Genomic DNA, 25,037 nt, shown 5'->3' on the forward strand with positions numbered 1-25,037 from the left:
TATATATATATATATTATATATATATATATATATGTGTGTGTGTATATATATATATATAATTATTTAACATCCATCTTTCCTGCTGGCATGGGTTAAACGATTTGACAGGATCCAATGAGCCAGAGTATGGCATCGTGCTCAAAATGTCTGCTTTGGCATGGTTTCTATGGTTGGATGCCCTTCTTAACATCAACCAGTTTACAGATTGCACTGTGTGCTTTTCTCATGACACTGGGATGAAGGAGGTCACTATGTAACTAGCATGACAAAGAAAAGAACTCATCTCACCTGAGTGGGGATATTATATAGGTGACTTTAAGCCAGGTGTTGAGAGGTTAAAATATGACAAGGACAATGAGATCTTGCTGTATGGAAGAGATACATGACTGTCTCACGTTATATAGGGGTGAGTGGGAATAGCTGGAAGGGAGATAGAGATGTTAGTGAATTGGTGATGGAGCATAGTGTCAAGGTACAAAAAGGTGAGTGTAAAAGAGAATATGGACAGGGAGGAGAGTGGTAGGTGGTTTAGGATGAAACTGGAAGGTAATGTAGTGAATAATGTACAAGGGTGGAAGTGTGGTCAGTGGAAAATATCAATCAGTAATGGAGGAAGAAGATAAGAGATGGGCCAAGTAGCTGTACGGGGTGGGGGTGGATGGAGAACAGCAGTATAACAAAGCTGTTAAGAGATCAGAAAATATTTATATAAATGTGTGTATATACATACATACATATATATATATATATACACACACACACACACACACACATACTACATACATATACATATATACACTTATATGCATATGTTTGTATACACATACATACACATGTATATAGACAGATGATCATAAATATTCATTTTTGCCAATAAAAAAACATTGTCACTCGGAAATCAAATAATGAAAGCACACTGTCCATTGTCTTTGTCCTCACTACTATCAATGTTGGTGGTTCCAACACCATCATCATCATCATTATTTTTACAATCATCTCTCCATATTGGCACCGACTAGACATATGTATGCTACCATGTAACATAACACAACATAGATTGTGTGTGTGTGTGTCTTAGTTCTTTATTGCCAACCTTATAGATACAAATAAAATACTTGATACATCAGGAAGTAGACTGATAGATTTTTTTATTAACTGACCTTTACAGAATTATTTTTGTTTTAGTTCAAAGTGAATCATGACACAAACAGCCATTGTTGATAAAAAGAATATTTATTCAGTAACTTTGGGAGGTGGAAGGGAAACAAGATAATAGATGAGTGTTATCAAGTTCACAGTGTGTTTATAATTTGGTGTTATGGCCTTGGACCTCCCCCCCTCCCAACATACACACATACAGTCAAACTCATGTTCACAGGCACATATGGAGAAATCTCATCACTGTCATCAGTGTACATGCTCCATCTCTGGATTTTGAACACGATATCGAGAAAACCTATTTATGAATCCGATCCATTACAAACACACACACACATATATATATATAAAAATAGATACATGTATATATGTGTGTGTATATATGTATTTATTCACATGTATATTTATATAATGTATATTTTCATTTAACGGCTGTTTTCCATGCTGGTATGGATTGGATGATTTGACAGGTGTCAGCATGTAAGAAGACTATGCCAAGCTCTACTGTCTGCTTTGGCATATTTTCTATAGCTGGATGCCTTTCCTAATGCTAACCACTTGGACTGGGTGTTTTTTATGTGGCACCAGCAGCAGTGGGGTCACTGAATAATTTGTAAGGTATATGTATATATGAACCTGTTATTCTTAGCCACTGGACAGGACATTTTTGAATTCTTCTTGATCATCCAGCTTACATCAATGCTGATCAGCTGATGGTGAGCAGATTCCGCAGTTTTCTTTTTGTCTTGAGCTTAAATGTCCTCCAACTAACACTGAAGTTCAAACAGCCAGTTGTAAAAGGAAGAATAACAAGTCTCTCCAGGGCTAAACAACATTCCTGTCAAAATTTTCCAAAAAAGGCAGGCAATTACTGGTTACCCATTTGGATCATCTCCTCATCTGGGAGAGACAAGAAGCTTTGACTTAAAGGAGGTTTTGTGACAATCTTCAAGAATGGATATCAAGTGGATTGTGGCAACTTTAGAGGAATTTTGCCCTTCTCAAATGCTGGAAAAATCTTTGCAAGGATCTTGTTAGAATGTCTCCAACCAATAACTAAATCTGTACTTAAGTCACAGAATCAATTTTGTTATGGACATAATTTTTGCCACTCATCAATTACAAGAAAAAGCCAAGAGCCACAATAAGTCACCTGCTCTGACCAAGATTATTGATAGCATATGCAGGAAAACACCGTCAAAAATACTTCAAGAACTTGACATCCCACCAAAATTTCTTGTCATTATTTGCTCTCATTATAACAACCTACAATGTACAGTGCTATCAAATGTACTGACATCACCATTTTTAAGATCAAAACTGGTTAGAAGCAAAGAGATGTCTTTGATGAAATTACTTCATTTTACTCCAGTTTACTCATTTGAAAATGAGTATCATCTGCCCTCTGGTGCAATTTTCTCTCAACTGTCTGTTCATGATGTTTCAGTGGGTCACGGTTGGAGAGGTGTGTCATGACTTCATGGTTATCTAAAGCAATTAGCAAAAGCATGGTACATTCTTAGTCATATTCACTTGTGATGATGGCTATGGACACACACTCATGCACATGCACACACACACACACACACACACACTACTGAACACTGATGAGGTGTTTTAACAAGATTATATGATGTTTCACTATAATTATGCAATCCTGCCTGTAAATTATGAACCATGTGTATGTTTATAAAGCATAGTATACCATACCTGCTTTCTGTATTTTATTAATCCATATTTATTTTCATAAGGAAATACACGAAGCCACTGGTTGCCTTACAATGAACTCCATCGAGGAGAATTTGCCCGCCGACTGAAGAACTTACGAACCCAGCAGGTAAATTTGTTGACAGTGTTGTTACTTCTTTAATAATTCTAAAGCAACAACTTCTTTATTAAACAACTCTTCATAAATTCTTATTATTAATATTATAATTTTCAGACAGTAGTCAAACTGTAGGATTGATTCAATTAAATGTGCCCAACATTTAAACTTTGTGATTGAGTTCCAATATTATAAAATGTTTTTATTAAGTGTTGGGGAGGAATGACAAATATGACAGAGCAGTAAACAAAATGCCTTTACATTTCTGAGTTCAAATGTCACCAAAGTCTGTTGTGCTTTTCATTCTTTGGGGGTGATAAAGCAAGTACAGGTACAACATTGATTTTCTGAAACCTTTGGTTCTAAAGCCTTTCTGGATTACTGATTTTTACAAACCAGCTATGGTCACCTTGGTCAACCCATTCTAAATTAAACAAGTATTAAATTTTGAATGATTAAATACAGGTACTTGCTCATTAGTGTAAATTGGTGCAAGTTATAAGAGGTTCTAAACTGTCAGTGTCCAGATGGTCAGTGTTGTACTTGGATTGATCAAACTGACAATATGCATTCCTTAAAATTTAAACCATTATTATTATTGATTGTCCATCAATTTTTTTTTTTTTTTGTGGAAGGTGTTTTTAAAGTTCCTTTCAGTTTTTCTTTTTCTTTTTTGCCTACAGAACTCCCGTGGAGATATTAATGTTGAAGTGAAGTTGGCTCTTATTTTTGACTCATCAGTTGTAAGTATGATCCAGAAAGTGCCATATTTGATGATATATCAGATGATCTCCACCCCACAAAAAAAAAAAGGCTCAAAAGTTAGCAATTTAAAGTCGCCATATCTGGCTCAAATAGTCAACCTGTTTTACACTCAGACCAGTCAGATCCAGTGTCTCACACCTACCCTACCATGTTGTTCTAGGAATAGTAATCACATTGTCAAAATTTTGTAGCTACAACACAATGCATGATTAATTCAAAGCAATGTCAATGAATAAGCAGTACATTTGATAGAATAAACCCTTTTCTCTGTTAGAGAGACACAAGCACACCGAATGTTAAAGGCTTAATGCACTATAAACTACTTTTGCCTTGAATATGCAGTGCTGAAAATGGGGTGCATCTAATATGCCATGAAATACAGTAAATAAAATTTAACTGTCTGTCTGTCTTCAGCAAAGAATGGTCAAAAGTAAATTTTGAAATATTTAGACCTATTTGTTTTCATTTGGCCTTGACTTGTATCTAGTTCCTTTACCGAATGACTTCTAGAGATGTTTACAGTCTATTTGTTTGGCAATGTACTAAAATTTGTTTTGAGCTGTTGATTGACCCTAAGTAATTTCTTCATGATGCTGACCACATGGCCTTGGGTTCAGTCCTGCAGTGCAGCACTTGGGTCAAGTGTCTTCTACTATAGCCCCAGGCCAACCAAAGTCTTGTGAGTGGATTTGATAGATGGAAACTGTGTGAAAGTATGTTATATACATATATATGTGAATGAGTATGATGTTTGTGTGTACCCTTGTCTTGATATGGTTGTAAATGAGCATCACTGTCATTTCCAGTCTTCCGTGAAAAACATGTCTGACCAGTGGTAAGTATTACTTGGCTTGGAAGCAGGTGAAGGTTGGTGACGTGAGGAGCAACCATCTGTAAAAATATCTGCCTCAGTGTATATTCCACTCAACCCTTGCAAGCATGGAAAAGTAGATGTTAAATAACGATGGCAATAAGAGCTACTACTGACCATGTTGATAGGATGTTGACACATAGGAATGAACTAGCTGATGTACTTTATTTTAGGCCAAGACACTCTTCAAAATGGCTCATATGTAAATGAGGAGATAGCAGCGGTGGTAGCTCTGTATAAATGGTGAAGTGTCCACAGATTTACAGAACTGAGTTCAAATTTTGCTATATATGTGTTGCTGTGAGAATGATGGGATCTACCAGTCTGACTTACCCTAAAGCAGTGGTTCTCAACTGGTTTTTACCTAGTGACCCTTTGATTCCCATTTTATTTGGATGGACCTTCATAGCCATTCAGTGTTTAAAAAATTCTTTTTATAATTAAATATCATAAGAAATTGTATAAAAAAAAGTTTAAATATTTTTGTGTATTGTAAGAGTATAACCAATTTATTACACACATATTTTAAGAATTGGAATCTTCTGTAGATTCCCAAGGGTTGTATGGACCCGAGTTGATAGCCACTGCTAAAGGCACTTCATGGAGATGAGGTGTTTCTTTCTTCAGTGCTACCTATCCTCCTTACTACAACTCTGTGGTCTATGACACTTATATTTATTTTATCTATTTTTCAGTACAAACCCCTTAACCTTACCAGACCTGATATGCTGCGCTATGCCCTAGGAACAACTAATATCCTTGATGCAGTAAGTGTGTCTATTTTGATGTTTCATTTGATACTCTTGTCCATACTGCAATTATGTTACCATGTCTTATGTTATTTTTGACTCCTATGTCAATCCTATTCAAGACCTATGATCTAAGTTATTCAGCCCATAATTACCTTGTGTGTTTAAAGCTATCTAGGACTACATTATCTATTGTGTTTTTGTCTTTTTAAAGTAAGATTGTAATTTGAAAGAGATTTGGCTGAAATTTTTATCCATGAAAATAATAAGGCATGTTGAGCCAATGAGAGAGCTTGTACATGGTCAGGTGACTATTTAGAGTCTCTCTTGTTTACTCAATATTATTATTTTCAAGATTAATGGATGAATAGTAGACTCAATAAATTACTGTATTCAGTTATGTCTTATGTTCTCTTTCAAATCATTTGTACTGACATTGAGTCTTTTTTCCATCCTTCCAGTGTTCAATAAACTAAATCCCAGTTATTTATTAAACTCAATGTAACTAACTATAACCTCTCTATGGCTTTGCACATATATTATGCCTATATTACAGTTCTTTATTTTAATGAGCTCTAGTTTTACTTGTATTATTTTCGTTTTTCTTCTTTGTATGCTTCTAACTTTATTTATATTTGTATTAAATGAGTTGTTTAAGTTTCTGACGTTATTAATAATTATGAAAAATGTTAAGTTTGTGAGACAAGTTATTTTAGTAATTTGAAATTTACTAAGCTATTAAACTCATCATGTTTTGTTTTCTTTTTAACTTTTTATCCTTTGTAGTATACTTACTATGTACTGAAGCTCTTCATTCTCTATGGAGCACAAGCCATCGAGGACTTTTCTCTGCTGTTCTCAACTCTAGGCTGTCTTTTCTGTTTCTTCTCCCTAGTCTTGTTGGTCCTACACAAACCCATTTTAACTCTGGGAAGAAATGGTGCATATTAGATTAGTCTGACTTCTGTCCTTTGACCTGTCCAGCATGGGAGGCCTTACCAAGAGCTTACACTCCAGTATAACTTTCGGGATCATTGAGGCACACAAGCCACCACACTGCAACAAGGATATGAACTTGTGGTGGTCTTTGTAGTGTATTTTAATTGATCTAATCTCTGATTACCTTCAGTTGCACCTCCACTGCATGCACATACACACATGTATGATTGTATAACATGTGATCTATTATTTAAGTATCTAATGACAAACAAGTGTAGAGTGGTCAGAGACTATTTGAACCAGATGTTGTATATCAGAGGGTTTTCTCCTCAACTTTTCCAATAGAAATATTACTTACTAGTCAAGAGAGGTTTGTTTTTGAAGCTTTCCTTTCTCCACTTACAGACAAAAGCTCCACTGATGGAACTTTCATCTCTGAAAAATACACATAGAAATTAGTGGAAAGGCTAAAAATAGGGAGAAGAAAAGATTGGTTTAGGAGAGGTGATGAGGACATGTTCAGGTGTTGTGTTCCCTATGATCTAAGCTGTGGATTTCTATCTTTGATAGGGGCATGCATATTTGTTGTTTGTTTGTATATTTGTTATAATGTTTGTTTCTTTCTTACAGTATTACAAAGAAGTGTCTGTACGGTTGTCTTTGGTGTACATGGAACTGTGGAACAGTGAGAACCAGATTGAGGTTAGTTCTAATGTCAGGGAAACTTTGACGAACCTTCTGGAATTCAAAAGGAATAACATGCCACAGGCTCTCAACAACACCCTGGTACATCTCGTCACGTAAGTGTGCTCGGCTACCTCATCCTCCTCCCTTCCCCTCTCTGTATCTAGTTATCTACCTATCTCCATCCCCCTCTCTCTCTCTCTCCATTCCTTTTCTCTCTCTAATTATCCCACATTATGTAGTAGATTAGTTGTTTTGTAGCTGATTATGGAGCTCTGTTGGTATTAAAATGTCCCTGATAGTATCTATGTGTGTATAAAAAAGAAAAAAAGACAATCTCTTTAAAAATACAATTTTTTTATTCTTCTTGTTTTATGCAGGAGTCAGGAACTGGACCACAAGGTATCTGGGATGTCGATTCCAGATTCTCTCTGCACAGATAGAGCAGTTGGTGTTTCCAGGGTATGTATGACCTTTGTACTGCTTAGAGAAGGCTTTCATACTGTCTCAATTTTCTTCATTGTTTCTAACAGCTATCAGGAATGGAGGATTATTTTTTAAATAGTTATTTAACCAGAAGGAATCCTTGATGGCAGTGTTAAACAGTTGAGGTTTTAAATTTCAGCAATCATAATATACAGGTCTAAATAACTCAAATTCTTATTTCTATCAATGTCGTCATTAAAAACAATTATTATTATTATTATATTTACAAAGCAGAAAGGTGGTGAGCACATTGGACAAAATGCTTAGCAGCATTTCTCCTGGTTCTTTACATTCTGAGTTCAAATTCTGCCATGGTCATTTTGCCTTTCATCCATTCGGTGTCAATTGAATTCATGGTCTGATCAATAAGTATCTGGACTGTTGCTATAGTAACGAAGCTAAAGCACGCAGAGTGAAGCTGCTTGGCACAGATTGACTTTGAACTCTACTGTGCATGCGCACTAAGTTTTAACGTTCTAGCTCACTTCACTACAGCAGTGCTTAGAAGGAAGGTGTGTAGTGTGTGATTGTTGCATTGACCATGACAGAGAAAGTTGAGCAAGGAATCTGCATCTAATTCTGCCAAAAGCTTGGCAATACCTGTTCAAAGGCTTATGCAAAGTTTTCAAAAAAATTTTCAGCATTCTTGACACAGTCAAAGAAATCTTGTGCAACTGCAACCCAAGTGTCTTTTTGGTCAATTGAAAGCAGTTTTGGCACAAACTTGGCAGACATGTGTCTCATACCCAAATCTTCAATGATATTAGACTGAACTGAACCATAACTAATCTGCACATCTTTTGATAACTCATGGATTGTGATTCAATGATTTTCTCTCACAGCAGCACACACATCTACGATGTTTTTCTCAGCTCTGCTGGTTGCAGGTCTCCCAGAACATTTGTCATTATCGTTAATTTTTTGGCCATCTTAGAAACGTCTGAACCACTCATACACTTGTGTGCAGCTCATACATTCCTCTCCATACACTTTCTGCAACTTTGTGCAGTTCTCTGAACAGGTATCGCCATGACAACTTTCTCTCTCGTGGTCAAATGCAATGATCACATGCTGCACACCTTCCTTGCAAGCACTGCTGTAAGCAGTGGAAGTAAGCCAGAACGTTAAAACTTAGTGCACATGTACACTTCCATTCCAAGTTCAAATCCTGCTGAGTTCAAATTTCATCCTACCAGGTTCAATAAAATCAATCAAGTACTGGATATCAATTAAATAGTCTATTTTCTCTTCCAAAATATGTGGTCAAAATGTAAGATGGTAAATATTAGTTGATGTTTATGCAATGAAAGGGTCAGGGGCTACCAACAAAACTAATATATCAGCAAAGCAAATATGGTATGCTGGATGAAATAACATTGTTTATTTAGTTATTTTCAGTGATCAGATCCACTTAGTTCTAAGGGATTGTTGTTTAAACACATTGATTGAGCAAAACTAGGCTTGAAGATAATCCAACCATAACTATCTCACCTCATCTTTTTAGAGATGTCTTGGGCTACATTATCCAATTCCTTCCTTCCTATATGAGGAAGATTTCACCACAATTTCTAATAGGTCAAATGAACATATAAAGGCTCCTATGTCGGCTTAACCAAACTCTAAAGAAGTGTGGATTAATTCACTATTGCAAGCAGTGGAAGTGTTATGAAATTCATTTCTACTTTAGGCACAAGGCCTGAAATTTGGGTGGAGAGGACCAGTTGATTAGATTGACCCCAGTACGCAACTGGTACTTAATCTATCGACCCTGAAAGGCCAGAATGTAAAGCCAGACAAAATACAGCTAAGCATTTCACCCAGTGTGCTAACGTTTCTGCCAGCTTGCCATTTTGGAAGTGTTATGAAATTGACATGTGTTCTGTTCACTTGCAGTGCTGAATTCAAATCCTCCAGTGGGAAGAAGGTCATTAATTAGTTGAATAGATAAAACAATTTACCTTGTAATTTGGTAAACAATTTTGTTGGTAACCTAAATTAACTTGCTTTACATACTGAAAAATATAAAGAAATAACATGATATTTACTCATGTATGAGTCACACTATTTTATGCTTGATTTTAGCTGAAAAACTGGAGTGTGACTTATACATGGGGCAAAGCTAAAACTATGTATGAAAGGAAAACATTTTGTACCAAGATTTAACACTAAATTAAGGTTGTGACTTGTACTCAAGTAAATATAGTAAATTATGATTTCCTGGGTATGTTAAATGTTTTTAATTACATTACAGTTCAACTGGATTTTTTTTTATCTTTTGAAATATAAAAAAAATTGGTTTCTTTCAGAGTGACCGCCCATTCGAACCTCAGCAAGCTGCTTCTGTTCTGGCTCACATGATTGGACACAATTTAGGCATAAAACATGATGAAGACAGTAAGGCTTATTTTCTCCTCAATCCCATTTCTAATATTTTGATTATTTCTGTATGAAATACAACAAAACAAACTGATCTAACTCTAATCTTATCTGTGAGATTAACATGCTAAGACAGTGACTACTTAACATATCTATGGGCTCAAGCACTCTACTATTTCTACAGCCATTGATTGTAAAATTCATATTGTACTATTGTTTTTTTTTTTAAATCTAAGCATCTTTTCTTAAGAGTTACAATTCAGGAGCTCCATGGTTATGGAAGTTCAGAAATTGACTTCACAACTATGTGGTTCTGTGTTCAATCCCAGTTCATGCCATCTTAGTTGTGTAGTTCCTAATGCATGAGATGTAGTTGATAAATTGTGTGAAAGCTTACCAGGTGGACTTGAGGGTTGAGGGCTTAATGAATAAGGTGGCTGGCAGGTTGGCAGTTTGTGTCCTATCTGCACAATAGCATTGTCTCAGCTGCTGTAACACTTAAACTTACAAATAACTTAGTTCGTTTAGCATCAAATAAGTGCTGAGTTCAATTACCCTATAAAAAAAAACAAAAGAGCAATTGACAGCCCAAGGAAGACAATGGCAAACCATATTTGTTGGTGCCAGAAACACTTTATTGATATAGATGTTCCAAAGGACCACCAGAAGTCAGATTTGACTTCACTAAACCATCCATTTATTCTGAGATACAATTCGGTAAGCACCAGTAGTGTGAGAAGTAAACTACCTGAAAGTAAAACCTAACCCAGTTGATTTTGATTCCCAATAGAAACCAGTTCTCTTTACTTTACATCCATTAAAGCCTTTTCAGAAAGACATGAATATCACACAAACCCATGTTGCTTTTCTTTATTAACCTGTAGATTGATGTTTCAGTGTTTATTTTTATCAATTTTATCTAACACTTTACTAACACTTTAGGTTTTTTCTTGTTTTTTTCCCCCACTCTTTCTCTTTATTCGGGGTTTGAAACAGATAAATGGAGAGAACTGTACCATGAAGGTAGTTATGCCTTTAACATTCTGTGAGATAATTTTGTTGTCTTGTATTGATGTTGTTACTGTCACTCTTGTTGTTTAGCTCATGATCATTCATGATCCAACAGACCATATGATGAATGATGTTCCTGCAATAACCAACCTATGTTTTTTTTCTTTTTTGTGTGTGTATGTTTGTGTTTCCTACATAATATATCAAGAACTACAATATCCATTATGCCCCTCCATTTTTAAACAGTAAGATGGGAAATAAGGAAGGTTTGGGTTGCTGTTTCTAACAGTTGATCAGCCACATAGAGACTCTCTCTCTCATTAAATCATTGTTGATGACTGGATCCCAAGCTATGCATCAGAACTAGGTATCAGACTAGACATTACATTTCTTTTCATCTTTAAACAATTATCTAAGTCAAACTAAAGAATCATTACCATCAACATTATCAAGACAGTAGAGTGACAAGAATTAGTTGACTACAGATTAAAATACCTTGTGGTATTTAGATACACGCTTTTGTTTTGAATTCAAATTTCACCAAGATCAGCTCCAAGGCCTTTTGTGCTTCTGGAATTAATAAAGTAAATTCCAGCCATTCACTGAGGCTTATCTAATTAATTAGTACACTCCTTTAATTATTCGAAATAGTATACTTGGTGAACCCCTACTTCTACCCGGACTTCTTTACTAGTATACTACTTAATTGGTGTACGTCTTCAATTAAGCATACTCCTGGATTTTTTTTATAGCTGCATGCCCTTCCTGTCACCAACCTTCACCTGTTTCTAAGTCAGGCAATATTTCATGGAAGATGGTAAACAAACACTGCTTGCATGAGAGTGATACTTATGTACAACTTTAACATGATGTCGAGACAAAAAAGACAGTAGCATGCACATTGTTATATATATATATATATATATATACACACACACACATCATTATCATCATTTAACATCTATGTTCCATGCTAGCATGGGTTGGACGTGTGTGTCAGACAGGGTTCTTTCAGTTTCTATCTACCAAATCCATTGTGGTCTGTTTGAGGTTATAGTAGAAGACACTTGGCCAAAGTACCATGCAATGGGGCTGAACCCAAAACCATGTGTTTGGATAGTAAATTTCTTGCCGCATGGTCAAGCACTGAGTCCAATTTGACAAATAATTCTTTCCTCCAAATTTGAGGCCTTCCACCTCTGTTAGTAATCATAAATATATGGTATGACAGAAACTATAGATTAATTGGCTTAATATTGCATGTTACATCCTTTTATATTCAGTGTTCAAATTGAACAAGGGGTGATTTTTGCCTTTGATCCATCAGGGGGTCAATAGAATAAGTTGCAATGAAGTAGTGGGACAGATGAATTTGCCTACACCTATCTCGTTAAATAAGTGGACTTGTGACTAACTCTGAAATAATTTTAGAAAATAACCTTCATTACTGATGTGTTTTCATTGTTATTGATATGTTGAAATTGATACATAATGAAGGGTATTTGTTCCAACTCATTATATTTTGATTTCAAATCCACCCCTCCACGGTCGATATTACTTTTCATTCTCTTAGGATCTACAAAATATATATATTACTTGAGTAATATGTTTGGTTTAATTGATATGTCTCTGAACCCTACAATATTTTTTGGCTTTGTGCTAAACATACGTAACTTTACTCTTCTCTAAAAATTCATGACCTGATTCTTAACATCTGTTGTGTTGTGTGTCTGGAGCCTTCATGTCTAATGAAGAAGTAATTATTATTATCATTATTATAGGATGATAGTAACACAAACTGTGTTGGATGAAATTCCTTGCACTATTTAAAGACATCCCTTTATTTTATATTATGAGTTCAAATCCCATCAAAGTTGACTTTGCTTTTCATCCTTCTGAGTTCACATAAGTACAGGCCAGTTACAGTAACTGTCCCTCTTTTAAGATTTCTGACCTTTTGCCTAGTTTAGAAATCATTATTATGTATTATGAGCTATTATTTTCAGCTGGATTTTCAGTCAAAATTCATCATTAATAGAAGACTTAGTTACATATTTTTTGATACTTCTACATTTATGTTCGAAATGTAAACAAACCTCCTCATTTTGTAAGACTAAAGCCTCTAATTTAGAGAGATGAAATTTATAGAATTACTTTGGTGTAATGCTCTCTTGGCTGTCTAGGTTACAGTAGATGCATGGTTCAAGTCCTGCAGGTGGTTTTCTGGATGGGTCATTTTTTTTTTCCATCCAAGGTTTCTTTTTTAACCCTGCATATTTTTTATTTCCCAAAGCAATGGTAATCTCATTGCTTGGCTTAGTTTTCTTTCTTTCTCCTTATCTTTTCTCCCACACCTTATTTCTACCTCATTTCCTTTCTCTTATCCTCTTCTACTCTTTATCCCTTTCACTTCAATTTCACACTGTCTTTCCCTTCCTTATCATTTTGTCATTCAAATAAATTTGAAATATGCACTTAATAATGTTGATAATAGTAGTTTTCTTTTTATAGTTGTTGCTTTTGGTGTTGTTGTTTTATGATTTCCTTGTTGTTGTTGTCTGTACGTTTTATATGAACTATTTTATTGAATGATACAAAATGAAAGAACCTTTTTTTCAGGACTTGAGATGTACCAGATGCATTTGGTTAGTTAATTATGTGAGCAATGAGCAAATGAAATTCCTGAACTGACCCAATATGCTTGCTAAGAAGTAAAAGATCATTTGTTAGATCTCGGGAAGGGACATTATATCAAAAATCAAGACACACACACACTGGATCTATTCCACTCCTTTTACTATTATTACTCAATTCATTTACATTTAATTAGTTAATTAATCATTTGTTTGATTAATCCTTCAGCCAATCAATCAATCACCTAGATTTGCCAAACCTAAAGCAGACCTGTAGTAGACAGGGCAAGCCATTGACGAGGCTACCAATGGCAAGAAAAGGACTTTGACAAGCCTAGCTGAGTGAAGGGTTTTATATATATATATATATATATTTACTCACACCCCACTCAGCAGTGGGATGTACTCCACACCTTGAGAAACCCTAATGTAGAGGTTCCCCTATAGGCATGGTACATACATACTTGATATAAATGCTGAGTTTTTTTTAAAGATAAACTTTCCATCAAACTGTAATGTAGTTCACTTCTCTATTTATATGTATACTGCAATAAAACTAGATTATGTAGCATTTAATTAAAGGGCTTTATCATATCTCACATCCTTAATTCACTTGTATTATCTTCTTTTTCAACATTTTACTGATTTCACTTTCCCTTTTGTCTTTAGGTGGCTGTTCTTGTAAAGATCAGTTTGGATGTTTGATGTCCACAACAGTTCTGTACGTATCAATTACTTCACAGAATTCTTCCACAACTTAAACCTGTTACAACCTTTAATTTAAATGTATGACAAATGTTGGTGTTAATAAGGGGATAATTTTTCTGATATTTTATTTCTTTTCTAATAATGAATATTTTTTCAATATTGATTCCTACACTACACTTAAATTTGTTTGATCTCTGATCATCATTACATGTCTTATTCGTGGGTGAATGCATTGTACAAGATCAATTTTGAAGGAAGAACCTTTCTAACACAGCTGGTTATTGTGTGCATCAACTTTTCATCAGAAACATTATCAGCATCACTCCCACCAGTCTTGATTGGTCTGTGAAGGTTATGGGCAGAGCTACTTCCTCCAGACTGAACGAACCAATTTTTTAAAGAAAACAAACATCCAGGAATAAGTCACCTAGTGACAATCAGGGATCAAACTGATCAAAACATTCAGATTTGTTAGTGGAGTCTGAGCTTGGTCAGACAGCAGAAGAATAATCTTCTCCCCTGAAGATTACTTTTTATAGATATAGGACTAGCTTTAATTATCTTCTCCCTGCCTTTTTATGATTATTATAATCATTATCATCAAAACGTTGTGGATTTGCAGGATCATTAGTGCACTGGGCAAAATGATATTGTTATAGGAGAATCTTGAATACCCCCATGTGACTGAAGGTGTATTACCAATTACAATAAAGAGCTGAGTGAACTGTCAAAGGGACAGCTGACAGTGTTAGTTTGACTGTGTTGGTTTAACGGTCAGTAGTTCAACAGTAAATACTGAGTACCATACCTATGTTTGAGTAGTACGGAGTGCATTCTGTGTTAATATATTTCTGCAATAGGTTATTTTTAGATAACCACAACCAACTATTTATTTGTGTAATACCATTTTACACCAGACATATGTATACCCACATCATAACAGCTGTGTGATATTTCTAACGTCTCTCTTTATGGTGTGAGTTGAAACGTAGCCAAGGTCAACATTGCCTTTCATCCTACTGGAGCTGATGATATTAACATACTCCCTCCTTTTGAAATCTCTGACTTGTGCTTAAATTAGAAACCATTATTTCTGGCCCTTTATATTTTGAGTTCAAATCCCACCAAGGTCAACTTTACTTTTCATTGCTTCAGGGTTGATAAAAGAGAGCACTAATCAAGTACTGGCATTGATGCTATCAACCAACCTCTTCTCCCTGAAAGTGCTGGCCTTGTGCATAAATTAGAAAACATTATTATTAACACCACCATCAACAGCAATGTGAAGGCAAGTGGCATAGTGGTTAGGGTGTTTCACTAACGATTGTAAGAGTGTGATTTCAGTTCCTGGACTGGGTGGTTGGTGCATTGTTCTTGAGCAAAACCCTCCATTTCTTGTTGATCCAGCCACTCAACTGTAAACGAGTTAACTCCACAATGGACCAGCATCCTGTCCAAGGAGAATATTAAGATCTCAATCTCTTGTACATCATGGGAACAGGGTAACTGGCCTTATGAGTTCAAGGACTGGAAACAGCACTTGTGTACTTACATCATTGACAACAGCAGCCTAGCACAGATTGTATATATTTTAAAAGCTTCACAGTCCTGAATGCAAAAACCTAAAGTTGATAAAATTACTGTTAGTGATGATAAATGCATTGAATGAATGAAATGAAATACAATATTATATTATTCAGAACTCCTTCTTGAGATATCTTGTCATTTTACTTTCAGACGCTCAACTGCTCTTCACTCACGATTATTTTCTGACTGCAGTCGAAAAGATCTGGACACAGGGCTCAGCATGGGGATGGCATCTTGTATGATTCACCCACAAAAGGTATGACCATATACATACTCATTATATATATATATATACACATACATAAATATTTCATAAGCACAGTTTTTTTTTACTCACTGAAATAACATGAAAACGGGGTTTATTTTTGTTAGGTACAATGATTGCAGTTTATAGTTTATAAGTCTATGATCAAAAATGTTCCAGCTGTGACCACCCCATCTTTTATGAGCCCTAATATATTACAGAAAACATTGTGTTCTTTTTGCTGTTGTTGTAAGCTAGTAGGTTTGATTTAAGGAAGATTAGGTTACTATTTTTAGCAAAACAAACATTGATCCATTTTGTCTTAGAAGCACGATAGTTATAAGGATAAAGTAGTCATCATATAGCATAAAGATTTCTATAATATATTTTATAATATCATAGATGCAGACATGGCTGTGTGGTTTAGAAATTCACTTAGCAACTGCTTACTTTCAAGTTCAGTCACACTCTTTATATAACCCCAGGCCAACAGGTACCTTGTTGAGTGAATTTTGTAGATGGAAACTGTATGGAAGCTCTTTTATGTGTATGAGTGTATACATACATGAGTGCTAGTATTGACATTCTACAGCTTTGCCTCTCATCAGCTGAGCAAAACAGTGTTATGGTGTTAAACATTTGTTGTTCACATTACAAGTTACTGTGTTCCTACAAAGGCTTATGGAAAAGAAAAAAAAATCCATCTCTTCTGTGAAAAACTAATGAGGGTTCACAATAAGAAGAGTATCCAACCACAAAATCCTTCCTCAGACAATCCCTCACTCAAAACTCTGGCCAGCATTGGAAAAGGGGACATGAAATACACTAATAAACTATGTCCACTGGCTACTGAAATACTCATGAGAGACAGGTGGAAGTAAATAGAACACAGCAAGGTTTCTTTAAGAGATGAAGCTGATCAGAGCAATAGACTATCACCGACACGGACATCTGATATGCAACAGGTTTGCGGCTTAACTCCATTAAGCTGTTCTGTTCATTTTCTCTGACATTGTAATTGTATAATTTTAAGCTTTATAATTCCCTCGCAGTAGTTTTAAGGGAAGTAATTCTCCAAGGGAGTTTACTCTTGTTAAACTTTTTTTTTTGAGAAAGTGTGTCCATCTGTAGTTTGTTTGTTAGAAATAAATATGTCAAAATATAGAATAAATTTTGTACGTCCCGTTGGCGTATATCTAGATTGTATATAGAGTAAGGAGTGTCTTAACCATTATTCTGGGAGGCTAGGAGTGTCTGCAAAGGTCATGGTCCCTGTCCCTGTACTGGTTACTCATACATGCATCAAATAAACATCAGCTTAGCATTAATTTTTCTACTCACACACAATATTCGACTGTACACTACATATTCAAATATATTGCATTGTATCCAGTGTAAGTATGTAACTTGTATTTCATATTTATAACTAGCTAGTCAAATATATGTACATTATGATATCATATAAATTACTAAAATAGTAAATAATCAACTGTAGCTAATATCGCCATTGATATCTTAGTTTGATTGCTTATTTTATCTTTTCTGTTCTTTTTTTTTTTTTTTAGAGTATATTTGTGGAGACATGTGGAAATAACCGGATAGAACGAGGTGAAGAGTGTGACTGCGGTACTCCAGAGGTATGGTTAATGTTTTCCATTTATGTTTCTATATGCGTATTATAAGTTTGTAGAAACCAGGAAATGTGGGTATATTTTCTATTTGCAACTTATAATTTTTTTCCACTGTAGGCACAAGGTCCAAAATTTTTGGGGAGGGGGTCAGTCGATTAGAAACTGTGTGGAAGCTTGTATGTGTCTCTCTGTCTTTGAGTTTGTCCCTCACCACTACCACTTGACAGCTGGTGTTGGTTTGTTTGCAGCCCCATAACTTAGCAGTTCAGCAAAAGAATCTGATAGAATACATACCAGCCTTAGAAATGGATATTTGGGTCAATTTGTCTGACTAAACCTTTCAAGGCAGTTCTCCAGAATGGCTGCTATCCAAAGACTAAAATAAGTAGCCGGTCAACTTTGCTTTTCATCCCTCCAGGGTTGATAAAAGAAAGCACTATTCAAGTACCGGGGTTCATACTATCAATCAACCTCTCCCCCTTTCTGAAATTGCTGGCCTTGTACCTAAATCAGAAACATTATTATAAACGCCACCATCAACAGCAATGTGAAGGCAGTGTTTCACTAACGATTGTAAGGCTATTTACCATTCATGCTATTTTGATCAAGTAAGCTTTTGATTAAAGCCCTTCCAATAATGGTAATCCCATCTTTTGTATCTTATGGATTACATTGTTTTCATATGTCTTTACGTTCTGAGTTCAAATTCTACCGAGGTCGACTACCGGGGTCAATAAATTAAGTACCAGTTGCATACTGGGGTCAACCTAATCGACTGGCCCCTTCTCCAAAAATTTTGGGCCTTGTGCCTAGAGCAGAAAAGGATTACATTGTTTGATGTATCCCTTTTTTTATGGAAAATGAGTAGGAATGATGTGAGGGATAGACTGAATGAGTATAGAAGTTCACTCATTTGATGGCTCATTATACTTTGAGTACTTGAATGTATGCTGTCTTTGACATTTGTGTGTCTGTTGGCATACTACCACACTTTCATTTTATATTGGTACGGAGACTAAATATGCATATCACAATGTTATCCCTATGAAGTTATGATTATGGTGATGTTGGCATCAGGGATGTCTAGGAATATAAAAGGTAAGTGATAATATTTAACTCATGGCTGCTTCTACTGAACTAACCCAGCAATATTTTCTGATATTTCAGGAGTGTGCACTCACCGACCCATGCTGTGATCCATCAACCTGTTTGCTGCATACATGGGCATCATGCAACAGTGGAGAATGCTGCTCAAACTGCACTGTAAGTGTCTTCAAGTGATTCACAATGCAAAATAAGATATGAAGATGCAAAACTTCTTCAGCTGTTTCTTAGAATAAGAAGTTGTCCCTTTGACTGTTTCAATATTCACATCACCCCACTATTGTTCTGTCTTTTGTTCCTCTCTGCTCATTCACCTTCCATTGTGACAGAATCAGTAGAGCAAGTATTTTGTCCCTTTATGTTTTCAGTTCAAATCAGACTTAAGCCAGTTTTAATTTTTGATCTTTCAGAGATGATAAAATAATTACCAGTCAAATACTAGACTCATTTTATTTCATTCTATCCTCCCATAAATCCTGTGGTGTGGTGGCCATGTTAGAAATCATTATTATTATTATTATTGTCTTTGCACAGCTCCTAATGCTGGAGATGTACTACGGTGTCAGCTGTTCACTACCAGTGAACTAAGGTAATACACCTTATTTTTTGAGCACCATCCGGATCTTTCAAGCGGTTCCAAGCAGTGCTGTTTTCTGCAAGTGTCCCACCCTTATTGCAGCCCCTATTTGTTCCATTATTATTATTATTATTATTAATTTATTTATTAAAGCTATTACATGCTCTTTTAGTTAGCAAGGTTGTATGTTATCTTGAGGTTTGGTGACAATGTGTTTCTTCAAATCTCAAGAATCTTTTTTAGCTTTGCAATTTTTGCAGAATACAAGATAACACTTTTCTACAGGTTGACACTGCATGTTTCAATTCCAATATCCTTCAACCGCTTAAGTAACAGTTTGAGTGTTGTGCCAAGTGCACCAATTACCACTAGAACAATTGTTGTCTTAGTCTTCCACAATCTTTTCATCTCTGGTTAGGTCCTGATAATTCTCAATTTAGGCACAGGAATGGCTGTGTGGTAAGTAGCTTGCTTACAAACCACATGGTTCCGGGTTCAGTCCCACTGCATGGCACCTTGGGCAAGTGTCTGCTACTATAAGCCTTGTGAGTGGATTTGGTAGATGGAAACTGAAAGAAGCCTGTCGTATATGTTATGTATGTCTGTGTCCTCCCCCCTCCAACATCACTTGACAACCGATACTAGTGTGTCTATGTCCCCTGTAACTTAGCTGTTCTCTATAGCGAAATCCCATAAAATTCTGTAATAGTTCATCATCACAGCCTCAGTTCGTAACACTTTTCTATCACACACTCAGCTAAAATCCATCTGTACTCATTTATGACACAGTTATGCCTAAGTTTATACTCTCTTTGTGCTTCTTTAAGAGATGGTCAATACTTCATTGCATTTTCCACAGATTCTGTGTTTGCTCTCTGACTGAGTTTTAGCTATCTTTGCCTTTATGAAATTCATCTAATTGACTTGTTCCTGAGTAGCTTTAATTAATGATTCAGTTTCTCATTTCTGGTTTACATTTTTCTGTCTGTTTATCAGTCTAACAACCTCTTTCTATTTATCAATATCTAGTTATGTGTATGTACTTCAATGTTTTCTGTAAGTATGTCTCCATCCATGTATGTGTACATCTGTCTATCTTCTTATCTGTCTCTCTCTTTTTCAGGTGTTGCCAAGAAACTATGTATGTCGTGCTAGCGTCACAGAATGTGATGTTCCAGAATACTGTACTGGAGAGACAGGAGTTGTAAGTCCCTATCTACAGCAATCTAAAAACAATAGACTAAGTATTTATTTCTCTGCCAAATGTCTGAGTTCAAATTTTACTTAGGTCAAATTTACCTTTCATCATTCTGGTTTACTAATGAATCAGATGACTCTCAATGGTGAGAAGTGAATCTGAAACGTCGTAGTGGTATTTGTACTAGTATTGACCCTTTCAATGTCAGCTTACTTAAGCCCTTCATTCCCTGTGGAGTATAGGCCATCAGTGACATCACTGCAGGGTTTTTGATTTTAGCCTGTACTAAGACCTCCTTTTTTTGGTAACTTCATATGTTTCCTTGAAGGAAGACCTTACTCTTGTTGGTTTTCAGTTCTTATCAAAATATAACTTTGCTTTTTTTTCTTGGTAGGTGTGTTGTCTCTATGCAAACCCATTTTTACCTCTGGTCCTTATTACTTTGGCCTCTATCTTTTGATCTAACATGAGAGGCCTTACAAGGAGTTTTCACTCTGCTAGTATAACTCTCAAGGTAATTGAAGCACACACACTATCACACCACAACAAGCACTGGTAACTTGTGGTGGTTTTGATATCAACTTGGCTAGCATTGGCTCTCAAAAACATTTATATAAAAACCAAAGAGAAATCGTTCTTTTCATTGTTCCTCATCTTTATTTTCTCTTTATTCTGTAGTGTCCTGCTGACAACAGCATCCGAGATGGTGAACCATGTGCTAATAACACTGGCTACTGCTACAAAGGAAAATGTCCAACAAAGGACAAACAGTGTCAAGCTATATGGGGACAAAGTAAGTAATTTATCAACATTCATGTAGAACTTTATTTTCTACTATTTGTTTATCTTGATATGGTGTATTTACATTTGCAACTAAATCATATCCAACTGTGGAACGGTTTATATTGCTCAGGACCAGGAGATTAACCCTTTCGTTACTGTATTTATTTTGAGATGCTCTGTGTTTCTTTCGATTACTTTAAATATAACAAAGAATTTAGTAAAATAACTTAATTATCATTCAGCTAGTGTTAGGAACATAAATTGTGACTGAGGTTTGGTGGAAGATTTTAATTCAAAACTTATGAAAACAAGACATTTGTACTTAGAGCCAGAGCCGGTTTCAGCCGGGTTGGTAACGAAAGAGTTAAGTAGCCTATAGTATTCATACATGCTGAGATCAGCACCACTTCTTCCTGTGTTTTCCTATTTCACAGCTTTTTTCCATTTGGATTTCCTGGCACTTCTTTACCTGAATATCATCATCCATATGTATGTATGCATTCACATACACACACACACCCACAAACAAACTAACAGATTCATTCATTGAATTTCATTTAAGTAACATGAGGAAAGTGCTCAATACATGTTGATCTCACCTGAATATCACAGTGGCCTGTATTCAAGTCATGAGTTAAACACTGTTTCAATAACTATATATATATATATACACACATATATATAGTTCTTATCTATGACTCACTTCCTGCACTCGTAATGCTTCATCAGCTAAGGGGAGGTGAAGGCTTCAGTGAAGGACAAGAACTGGTCTCAGTGTAGGATTAAAGAACTGACAGAAAGGTGGCTTCAGACGGTGCTACACGATGGCCCCTACTTTGAATGCGAGGCTGCTTCTGTTGTAAATTGATGAATAAAGCAAATCAGTTAGCAAAATTTTGCAAAACATTTGTCTCAACACAATAATGATAATAATAATCCCTTCTACTAAAGGCACAAGGCCTGAAATTTGGTGGGAGAGGGCCAGTCGATTAGATCGACCCCAGTATGCAACTGGTACTTAATTTATGAACCCCAAAGGAATGAAAGGTAGAGTCAACTTCAGCAGCATTTGAACTCAGAATGTGAAGCCAAAAGAAATACTGCTAAGCATTTTGTCTGGCACAGTGACAATTCTGCCAGTTCATTGCCTTACAGCAATGATTAATATACAGACAAATTTGTAGTTCATTACAAAACATCCATCTACATAACCAAAATCCCAGGATTTATGAATATATATCTAGGTACTGCACACAACTTGCATAGAGCACTTTCCATACAATAAAAATGACAACACCAAAACAAACTACTGCACATACCCAAGGCCTACAGAACTGCACTTGGTAGTGCAGTGAAAGCACACAATAATAAAACTATTGGTTAATAATTATAATCTACTAGCTGGTCCCTTGCTGTCAAAAATGACAGCTAATTGTAATATTTTATATATAAATAAAGTACTAAACCAAGTTTTTAGTTTACTAATACCTTTATGTAAAAAATCTATTCGCGACTAACATCCCTTGACTGCTTGTTTCCTTCAAAAGAATTTTTAAGTTTTCCTTCCTTCTTGTATGATTTGAACCCACATAAAACTGGCCGTGACTAAATACAGGAGCTGACAAGTAAATACCAAATACACAGAATTGAAATGCCATTTGATTTTTCTTTTCAGCATTGAATGTTCACCATCCCATTTCCATTGCATACACACACACAAACATTCACATGACTCCCTTTTACATACATACACATATACTCACACAGATGTGAAATGCTATTTGATTTTTTTACACTGTAGAATTTCCATCATCCCACTACCAGTTTGCCATCACCCCTTCCTTCTTTATTCATATGTTGTGATGGAGAAAAGCACAAGAGTATTGATTATAGTAGATATTTTCTTAAAATAATAAAAATTCGTATTCTCATTAATCATTTGACATGTATTTAACCAAATTACAACAGATGAAGAAATTCCATTCTGTTAAATGTTTCAGATGCTACTGGGGGTGATTATCGATGTTTTGACCAGTTCAATCCAACCGGCAACTTTAATGGACACTGTGGCAGAGACAGTCTCACAGGACGTTTTGCTAAGTGTGAACCAGAGTGAGCATTCATTTTTTTTTTTTTTATCTATTTTCCAATTTTTTTCTTCCTTTTTTAAAGTTGATATTTGGTACACGTGTATGTGTGTGTTGCGAGGAGGGCAGGGTACTTTTTAGCCCCAGTAATGGCAAAGAATAATTCAGTTGATAAATTTCGACATGTTGTTAGTTTTCTTGTAGTCTTATACATATGTGTGACTAATGTTTGTGCACTCTTCTGCAGGAATGTCCAATGTGGTTTGCTGCATTGTGCCGGAGGTTATCAACGCCCTGTACATAAACCAAAGAAAGCTTTCGCCCAGACAACTGTCGTCTCAGATAACATGCAGTTTGAATGCAAGTAAGTAACATCAATGCATTAATATATAATTAATATATACATAACATCATCATCTACATTAGTTTTCTTATTTAACCTTTTGATCATGTGTATTCATATATCCAGTCAACTATCTCTTTTTACTTATTTAACTTTCTATTTTCCTGTTTATATGTATATATATATTGATTTATCTTTGCATATCTCCAACCATCCAGTGATGCAACGAGTTTATATTTCACTGCATATTTAAGAGTGTGTATATTGTATGTTTATGTATAAGTGTGTGAAGGCACGTGACTTAGTGGTTAGGATATTTGGTTGCAAGTTCACTTCCTGGTGGCATGTTGTGTCCTTGAGCAAGGCACTTTATTTCACGTTGCTCCAGTCCACTCATCTGGCAAAAATTAGTTGCACTTGTATTTCAAAGAGCCAACCTTGTCACACTGAATCTCTCTGAGAAGTATGTATAGGGATACGTGTCTGTGTGGAGTGCTCAGCCACTTGCACATTAATCTCGCAAGCAAGCTGTTCCATTGATTGGATCAACCGGAACTCTCATCGTCGCAAGCAACAGAGTGCCAGTATAAGTGTAGTCAAAAATTTCCTTTATCTATGCATGAGTGTATATGTCCTAGAAACTTTCCTTTGCCTGTGCTATGGATGCTGAGCACCTTTGATTATTTTTTCCTACTCTAAGCACAAGGCCCTAAATTTGGGGGGAAGGGGCCAGTTGATTAGATCAACCCCAGTACACAATTGGTACTTAATTCATTGATCCCAAAAGGATAAAAGGCAAAGTCGATTTTGGTAGAATTTGAACTCAGAATGTAAAGACAGACGAAATACCACTAAGCATTTCGCCTGGTGTGCTAATGTTTCTGCCGGCTCGCCGCCTTTGATTATTGATCCACAATAGTATTTAGTTTTGGTGTGCTGGAGTTTCTCTTTTACCATTACACAAAGTTAAAATCTCTTCATGAGTAAACTCTTACTGTCACCTTAATACTCAACTTTGCCTGACACCACCTCCTTTGAAGTGTTGGCACAATACCTGTAATATGCCCTGATAATTATGTTAAAGGTACACGTCCATGGAGTATTCAGCCACATAAACATTAATACAAGAGTAGGTGATTCAATTTGACTAAACAGACAAATGCACATTTTCAAATGATGGGGAACCATTCATCCATACTGAACTAATGAGGTAGACCTTTATATGGTCTCTTGACCTGCTAGAAATATCAGCCAAATATCCTTCAAATCATACTCTA

The 25,037-nt window shown here is 35.7% G+C and overlaps 1 protein-coding gene across 2 annotated transcripts in view; it reads left to right on the forward strand.

Annotated features, from left to right (window-relative positions):
• The window catches only part of LOC115216534 (disintegrin and metalloproteinase domain-containing protein unc-71-like), a 377,864-nt gene that overhangs the window by 338,786 nt on the left and 14,041 nt on the right, over nt 1-25,037 (forward strand). The window contains exons 8-22 of one of the 2 annotated variants that reach the window (XM_029785987.2): nt 2,911-2,996; nt 3,668-3,727; nt 5,316-5,387; nt 6,939-7,108; nt 7,373-7,454; nt 9,785-9,872; nt 10,851-10,877; nt 14,168-14,219; nt 15,944-16,049; nt 17,603-17,674; nt 18,836-18,931; nt 20,473-20,553; nt 21,226-21,340; nt 23,331-23,442; nt 23,665-23,781. In XM_029785987.2, the coding sequence (XP_029641847.1) occupies nt 2,911-2,996; nt 3,668-3,727; nt 5,316-5,387; nt 6,939-7,108; nt 7,373-7,454; nt 9,785-9,872; nt 10,851-10,877; nt 14,168-14,219; nt 15,944-16,049; nt 17,603-17,674; nt 18,836-18,931; nt 20,473-20,553; nt 21,226-21,340; nt 23,331-23,442; nt 23,665-23,781 (1,336 nt within the window). The remainder of the gene's footprint in view (nt 1-2,910; nt 2,997-3,667; nt 3,728-5,315; nt 5,388-6,938; nt 7,109-7,372; nt 7,455-9,784; nt 9,873-10,850; nt 10,878-14,167; nt 14,220-15,943; nt 16,050-17,602; nt 17,675-18,835; nt 18,932-20,472; nt 20,554-21,225; nt 21,341-23,330; nt 23,443-23,664; nt 23,782-25,037) is intronic. The other variant, XM_036506564.1, reaches the window with a different exon arrangement.

The sequence above is a fragment of the Octopus sinensis genome, linkage group LG10 (genome assembly GCF_006345805.1).
Source record: "Octopus sinensis linkage group LG10, ASM634580v1, whole genome shotgun sequence".
NCBI lineage: Eukaryota > Metazoa > Mollusca > Cephalopoda > Octopoda > Octopodidae > Octopus > Octopus sinensis.